The following is an 8147-nucleotide window of genomic DNA, read 5'->3' as shown; positions in this document are numbered from 1 at the left end:
ACGCACCTGTGCTGCTGGAAACTGCTCGTAAAGTTCATACGGTTCCTCGGGAATCCACTGCCTTTGCTCTAAACACCACAGAATCTATTCAGGAATATTGAGAATGCACTTAAACTCAATCATTCATGCCTGTGATCTGAATCTGATCATGCAGTGATTGAAGAATTGACAAACAAACATACCCATTCAAAAGAGAGGATCCAGCAGCCGCGAGCAATGCCCAGCAAAATATTGAGAGTCCGTCGGGATTCCCCAGAAACCACGTGAGTTGTGCTCTCGCAAACATGATTAGCGATAGAAAAGCCACCCAATGCTTTCACCACCTGAACTACCATGTTCTGCTTCCTTGGAGAAGTGAACAACAGTAAGAGAGTGTGTATAAAAGATAAATTTACTATTACACATTGCTTTAAATGGCTCATTATATTGTTCTTACGTGTGTTTGAATATATTTTCAAACACTACTTACTCTGTAGGCATGCTCGTCATGACTAGTGTCCTTCTTGACTGCAAAAGATAGGAGGGATAAACATCATTAGTCATGTATCCATTTCCGTTACAGGGGTCTAGCGTCTGAAAATGTATGAGTAAAGCATTTTACACCTCATGGCTCCTGAGAACATTGTGAGCATAAGCAGCTCAGAAAATGGATGGATGTTCAAAAGTAAGCAATATGTGTATCTCTAGGGCAGCATAAACGAAACTAAATTATTAATAACTGCTATTTGTGTGTGTGCGTGTGGAGAGGAAGGGGAGGGGTCAAATTAGTAAAGTTGGAAGAAAAATGAAGCACCAACGGATCTGGAAATGTTTTCTCTGGGGTCTATTAATTTTCATTGACAAAGGATCATTATCTAACAAGACCAGACTGAACACATTCAACAATTTTTCTGATACATTTGATCACAATGGACAAAGAATGGCATCAAAAGCATTAGAGGCACTGAGGCAGAACTGTGAACTTGTCACTCGAGGCCCTGACAGTGCGATCTCTCCACATCATACAATAATCAGAAGCAGTTACAAACAGTTCTCTGATATCTGGTCGCCCAGCTGAAAGAGCCAAGAGCAGCCTGCCAATCAGTGTGGTATCGACCTTCCTTTATTGACCTCAACCCTGCTCCAACATCCGTTTAATACTGATAAGAAGCTGGAAAGAATTAATCACCAACACGTCACAATTGCTACGCCACTGTCGCCCAGTATAGTACTCTGATGCATACTGCTTAACCATAAGAGCGTCGCCAATAATGGTTTATTCTAAACCCTTTCAAACTAAAGTTTTCACAAAGAGATCTCTGGATAACCTCATGCATAGGAAGACAATGTCTCAAACCCTAAAAAGTGCCCTGTAGTGCACGCAAGAGAAGTTCTTCACTGAATGACAAGGTCATGTTGATGTCTTGAAAATTATGCCATTCAAGTAAATAAAGAGGGACAAGGATGTGAGTCTGTGAAAAAGCCATCAGTTGTCTTTGTGGTATATTCAGTACCGCATATCCAATAATAATACGAAACTACTCAAAATAATGGAGGAAAATCACGGTTCATTGAGTTCCTGAATACCACCACACCTGGCTGCGTTTACAGCGTGAAGCGATCATTTGAGACAGATAATGAGTTTGAAAATATATATATATATATATATATAACACTTGACCTTTGAAGGACCCCTATGTTATATTACGGTACCTCAAAATCGCTACAAAACTAACAGAAAAGCTTCTTTTGCTTTGATCAGATTACATTATAAACATTTAACATTTCTCAACATAGGGGATATGGTGCAATACTTATCTTCATTCCGTTGCAGCATGTTGGTTTACAGCATAAGACAACAAAAGCCAGGTGCATTTCACAAATGAGGAAGTTACATTTTTTCATCACAGAAGCAAAACACAGGAAGACCCGAAAGACCAGACAAACAGAACCACCTTGGCACCATGCAGCCATAAGAAGGATATACTCAATCTGCCGAAACATGGCTAGTGTACATGCTAGACTGCCTGTATGAAGGAATAAAATAATGTGACTTCATCACTTTGACTGCATGAATACATAACATTCAATAACGGACCCTCACAATGCCTACGAACATTTGTCAATCAGTTTTAACGTAATTTTTATGTTAGTCAAGCCGGATAGGAGGTATTAAACTCAGCTCTGCTGAAACTTAAGAAATTGTGAATAAATTGCAGCTGATTTAAAATAAATTGGTTATTACCTTTACTTTGTTGATTTTCTGAAAAATAGAGCAGAGGTCGTGATTGGGTTTCTCCTGGCCTTCATCGGGTCTCTGCGTTGAAGCAACTGCGACCTTGTGTTCGCTTGTGCTGCCTACATTGGTAACACATCAAGAAACGCAATACATTCAAGGAGACATTGTGCCCATTGTCAGCTTTTAAATTGTATAGTACATTTTCAAACGGTCGTATATAGTATCACACACTCCCAGCCACATTCTATGCCTAGCTGAACCTAAGCAAACAGCTGATTCAAAAATACATAAATACAAACAAATACTGTATTATGAAAGTGGATGCATAGCTAAATCACAAACTTTAAGACATTATTTAACATCACTCATGGGGGTTATCCTTTGACTATATAATAAAAGTGAAAACTATGAAATGTGTAGAGAAAATGTTTGACAATTCATCAACAAGCAACTTAAACGTAAGATTGTGCTTATATGACCACCCAAACTTTTAGGGAATAGCCAAGGGAATATTTAGTCATCTTTATTAAATAATGCCATAAAACCTCAGTCTAAATGTATTGCTAAGAATGAACAGTTAGTTTCCAACTTTCACGCGACCTAGGGATTATGAACCGCCAATATGCTCCACAATGATTAATAAATATATGACATTTGTAGATATTATTCATGTACAGTATAATTGTTATTCACGTACAATGTAATTTTTATCAAAGCATAATCTCATCTTTAGCTCCCTTGCTACTCACTTCGAAAAGTGTGAGAAAACTGACAAACACCAGAGTGTTTTTCCAGCTCCAAGGTGGTCGTCCTCTCTGTTCGCTTTATTGGAGACAGTGTTCGGGGATCATTTGGATGATCAAACGCAGGCAGATTCTCTTTGACATCTTGTGCTGGACAGAAATTTGCAACTGACGGTGGAGCACAACTGTGATTACTATCCTCTCTTTTCCTCTTCTTGGACACATTCGATTCAAGGTTAGGGTTTGCAGCACCTTCCGATCTCCTTTGTTTACTTTTCTTGAGGACAAAGTCCAACTCAGAAGGGATGTTGAAATCCCTGGGCAAGAGTGGTCTCTCGGGCTTTTTGTAGTGATTTGCTGAGAGGTCATCAAACACATCTTCATCAAGGGAATTTGAAGCAATATTGCGAGATTTGCTGGGCAAACTAAAAGAAGGTCCAAGCGCAGAGAGCGAGAGTGTGCCTCGTGTTCCCTTGTTCTGTGGTGATGATTGGTCATTATATATTGTGTCGTCCAACATGTGACCAGAGTAGCTGACAGCTTCAGGAGAATTGGTGTTCTTTCTCTCTGTGCAAAACGGTTGAATATTTGGCCATTCCTTTACAAACTCATCTCTCGAGCTGCTAGATTGCATCTGTGACCTCATCTTACTTTTCCTAGCATCCTTCCCATCAGTGTAAGTCATCTCTTCCACAAGACTCTGTATTACACCCACAGATTTAGGTTTCTTTGTTTCGGATTTTGTTCCGGAAGCCATCCTTTCCTTCTTTGGCGTCTTATTTTCCTCGTCACTGATCATCAAGTCAGGATATTTCAAAGGACTAATGGATCGGTGTATTACAATGTCACGACAGGGTGAGAGCCATGGCTTTTCAAAGTCTTTGTTAAGGGGTTTGTCAAGTTTGTCCTGCTCTGTACTATTGCTCTCTTTACCATCTTTTGTCTTGTCAGATGAGTGACCAGGCTCAGCAACAGTTGCATTGGAAACCTGAGCGCAGTTTTCATCTATAGGAAGGGAAAAATTAAATTAGCTTGAATTTGTTTCAGATTTAATTTTAAGTGTATACAAGTGAAATATTTCTTGGAGACAGCTTTCAACGCTTCCCACAGTAGCAGACTGTATGCCACCCACCCACTGTGAGATTGTGAAAAGGCAAATTAAGACAAGTGGATGATGAATTTAGCCACAATTAACTATTTTTTTAGAAGTCAGAGAAAATAAGTCCATAACACAAATAAACTGTGCGCATGACTACAGAGCAGTAGGAATTCTGAAATAAATGAATATCTTTGGTTGCTTTACAAAAAAAACTGAAGGCAGTCGGTGAGCTCCCCAGTGACGGCTTCACTCCAGATGAAGACATTGGCGAGGCTGAAAAATAAAAGGAGGTACGATGATTTTGTTATTTTTTGCAGAACATAATTTCAAGTATCATGAAAGTGTGAAATGGGACATTATTTACCTGTGGGTGCGATATTTTCATTTTTGTCTTTCATGTGTTTCAAGCGCTCTGCCATATAATCAGATGCTTTAAAACTCGGGCTGTACACAATTCGATTCTCTTCATCAATGATGATAGGTGAATCATCTATGACTAAAAAAAAAAACGAAAAAACATTTTATGTTATTACATAATTATTATACATTACACATTATTACACATTAAATGTGCTTGAGAGTAAAAACTTCACTTTTTTTTTTTTTTTTTTACATAATGTTTGCTTGGGAGCCATGTTTTTCATCAACTCGTCAAACTTCTTCTTCATGCGTCTGTCATTTTCTGGCGTTCTCACTGGACGGTCTTTGGGCAGCATGCAACGATGCTGCACCATTCAAACACAAACATAATATCAACAGAAAATCAACATCCGGTCTGTTAAAGTGTCGATTTAAATAGTGGAGAAACATTAAGCTTGACATAAAGTGTCAGTAAATTGAGCTTTTGGATGTAAAAAGAGTCAAGCGTCAGTGAAAAGAACAGAAAAGGAATTTGAAAAACATTTTGCTTTCACATATGGATAGAAAATGACTCCTGCCAAAATCAGCTGGCAATTGTATTTAACACATGAAATGATTTCACATTGATAGAGACAATCAATTTGTGTGCTTGCTTACTTTCCTGTTTTTTAACACTTGATTGGTTTCATCGTTTAAGGCAGGATACAACTCTTCATCCGCCAGCACACCATCATCAAGACATCTGAACATCATTTCACCAACATTATGTCCAAACAATACAGTGAATACATACAATCAAGGAATTAAACCAGTTAAGTATGAGATTTTAATGAATCATTAATCCAATCATAATTCATACCTTTCTACCCACAGAACAGAGACGAGCTTCACATCCCTCTTTTTGGCTTTCATCCATGTGGCAAGATGACCGTTGTTAAAAACCACATGCGTTACTTGTTTATTGAATTTTTTTGCTACCTGTAATGAATAACATATTTTCAATTTCTTGTGCAAAACAGTCTGTACACCTCACACCAGAACTGTATAAATGCTGAGAGACTAATACACTGGTTGAACACATGGACCTTGGACCTATGATTTTGTTTGTATCTCAAAACAAATGTTCATGTCTGAAACAGAAAAAAAATCAGTTCCATGTTCAACTGTCATCACCATATAACCTTTATGAACTGTACAAGCACTTTTAAGTAACATTCTAACATTTATACATACAAGTGTTTGGCCTTGGGGGGTGGTATGTTTTTGATTGCATAAAAGTCCCAAAGATGCCAAAATAAAGCGCACTGACCTAATCATTTGATGCTTTCATGAACCGCCAATATGCTCCACAATGATTAATAAATATATGACATTTGTAGATATTATTCATGTACAGTATAATTGTTATTCACGTACAATGTAATTTTTATCAAACATTACTCATCAAAATATGTTCATATCATTAAAGGTAACGGCATCTCTCAACAGCCTCACATATTTCCTTCAGGAATTTCATCTAACATCACCTGAGCGCCCATTTGCAGTAGCTGCTGAATGAAAGTTTTTGAATAGTTGGCTCTTTTGTCAGATGACCACACATCCACGTAGGCAACAACATCTGGAAAACATTATTCAATACACAAACAAAGCAATGAGATGCTGCACTGTGCACCTTATTTAGGTCAATGTTGCACTGATCATGCATTACCTTGAAGAACTGTGCTGCTGTTGCCTGTGGCCATTAATGACATTTTCAGCAACAAGACTCCCCTGACAAAACAAATGACAAGCATTCTGATGTTTTTTATTTATTTTTAACTGCAGTCCAAGTAGGTGTTTTCTTTCACTTGAGAGAAGAAAACTGTTGAAAATACGCTATTGCAGCTGGTTGCTTGTGCACGGATTGTTTTAGTATCATAAAATCTGGTCTCGTGTTACAATTTGACACTTATTTACAGTGGAAAAGGGACAGAAGCAATAATAACCAAATGCTGTGACAAATTTATACCCCTTGCAACTAACTCAGAAATATTGTACATGGAACATTTTCTTCAAGGGTCACCAACACGGTGCCCACGTCCCCGGCCCCCAAGAGTAGCCCACAGGCCTCTTCAAAAAAATTGCTTATCAGTGACGGGACATTGAGCCTCCTCGGATTCTGGTTTTAGATTTAGTAGAAAGATGAGGCTTAGAAAAGGTGCCCTTATGAATGAGATGGCGCTTGGGAAAGATATTTTGATGCAAACATCAACATGAGTTACGAAAGGAAAGGAGAGATTCCCCATGATCTTTTACTGCAGCAATATACTGTACAAAGCAACAGGCCACCGAGGAGGTTTCTTACAGTTTCACACTCCAGGCTTAGGTCAGCAATACTCAGTAAAGTGAAGTGAAGTTAAATTCATTTTAAACAGTGGTGTATTTTTCAAAAGAAACTACCTTTTAAGTAAAACATACATTTTCCTACCATTCCATTACCTAACATTTTCCACAAAGTTTAAGTTGTATAATGTTGAGGACATTCGATTTTCTGAAGAGGCCCACTGAAATATGCCACAAATAATATGCATGGAATCCTTTGAAAAGGTAAAATATGTTTGTGAAAATGAATGCTGCATATTCATTTGTATCTATTTTCTTAAATCCTTGTGTGATACTGTGTGAAACAATCAACATGTGTACAAGCATTATCATCCATTCATCTTCTTAGCCACTTCTCACTTTTCTGAGCCGCTTATCCTCACAAGGGTCACAGGAGTGTTCGAGCCTATCCCAGCCATCTTCGAGCAGGAGGTGGGGTACACCCTAGCCAGCCAATCACAGAGCACATGGAAACAACCATTTGCACTCACATTCATACATACAGGCAATTTAGTCTTCACTTAACCTGTCATGCAAGTTTTTAGGATGTGGAAGGAAACCTACGCAAGCATGAGGAGAACATGCAAACGCCACACAGGCGCGGTGGTGTTCTCTCCGTGCCTGCGTGGGTTTTCTCCAGGCACTCCGTTTTCCTCCCACATCCCAAAAAACATGCATTGATTGGGGTCTCTAAATTTTCCCGAGTGGTGATGGTGAGTGCAGCTGTTGTCTGTCTCCATGTGCCATGCAACCAAGTCAGGGTGCACCCTGCCTCCTGCCCGATTACAGCTGGGATTGGCTCCCGCACTCCCGCGACCCTCGTGAGGATAAGCGGCTCAGAAAATGAATGGAGATAAATACATCTATATATGTACACACACACACACACAAAGATGTTCGCAGGTTGTTACTGGTTTTTAACCATTATAAAATCAAATCCGGTCTCCACCAAGAATTGAGGCGGATATGCTAACCCGTCGGCCACCGTAAGATAGTTTGGACTCGGTAAAATCGAGTTACAAAACATCAACTCAGTGTAGTTACCACTGTTGATATCTCAAATATTAGTTTGGGATAAACAAACTCAGCTACTAAATGTCAAGAAGGTTTGCCGTATTTACCTTGTGTGTGTGGCCAGTTAGCACAGGCTAACTCTCAAGACGACTGCTTTGGCACTATCCCGACACGGGTGTTCAAAAGTGTTCACCACCAAGAACACAACATAAATGCTTGTCTCCACTCGAACACGTGTCGTGTACTTTCTTGTCGTGGAAATGAGCTTTCAGTGGCCAACATCCGAACAAAGTACGTGGTGTCATTCGCGCTCACACTTTGAAGAGCAAAGCATTGTGGGATACGTATTGGT

The 8147-nt window shown here is 39.2% G+C and overlaps 1 protein-coding gene across 1 annotated transcript in view; it reads right to left on the bottom strand.

The window, feature by feature from the left end:
* The window catches only part of mcph1 (microcephalin 1), a 32605-nt gene extending 24458 nt beyond the window's left edge, over positions 1 to 8147 (bottom strand). The window contains exons 1-13 of the mRNA XM_061836568.1: positions 7903 to 8147; positions 6129 to 6190; positions 5947 to 6038; positions 5280 to 5398; positions 5078 to 5162; positions 4674 to 4785; positions 4425 to 4556; positions 4265 to 4333; positions 2968 to 3966; positions 2225 to 2337; positions 470 to 507; positions 183 to 345; positions 7 to 84 (exon numbers count right to left, since the gene is read on the bottom strand). Coding sequence (XP_061692552.1) covers positions 7 to 84; positions 183 to 345; positions 470 to 507; positions 2225 to 2337; positions 2968 to 3966; positions 4265 to 4333; positions 4425 to 4556; positions 4674 to 4785; positions 5078 to 5162; positions 5280 to 5398; positions 5947 to 6038; positions 6129 to 6171 — 2043 coding nt within the window. The 5' untranslated portion in view covers positions 6172 to 6190; positions 7903 to 8147. The remainder of the gene's footprint in view (positions 1 to 6; positions 85 to 182; positions 346 to 469; positions 508 to 2224; positions 2338 to 2967; positions 3967 to 4264; positions 4334 to 4424; positions 4557 to 4673; positions 4786 to 5077; positions 5163 to 5279; positions 5399 to 5946; positions 6039 to 6128; positions 6191 to 7902) is intronic.

This window comes from Syngnathoides biaculeatus, chromosome 12 (genome assembly GCF_019802595.1).
Source record: "Syngnathoides biaculeatus isolate LvHL_M chromosome 12, ASM1980259v1, whole genome shotgun sequence".
Taxonomy (NCBI): domain Eukaryota; kingdom Metazoa; phylum Chordata; class Actinopteri; order Syngnathiformes; family Syngnathidae; genus Syngnathoides; species Syngnathoides biaculeatus.
The sequence above is the reverse complement of the archived record's forward strand: the minus strand, read 5'-3'. Positions and strand labels throughout refer to the sequence as shown.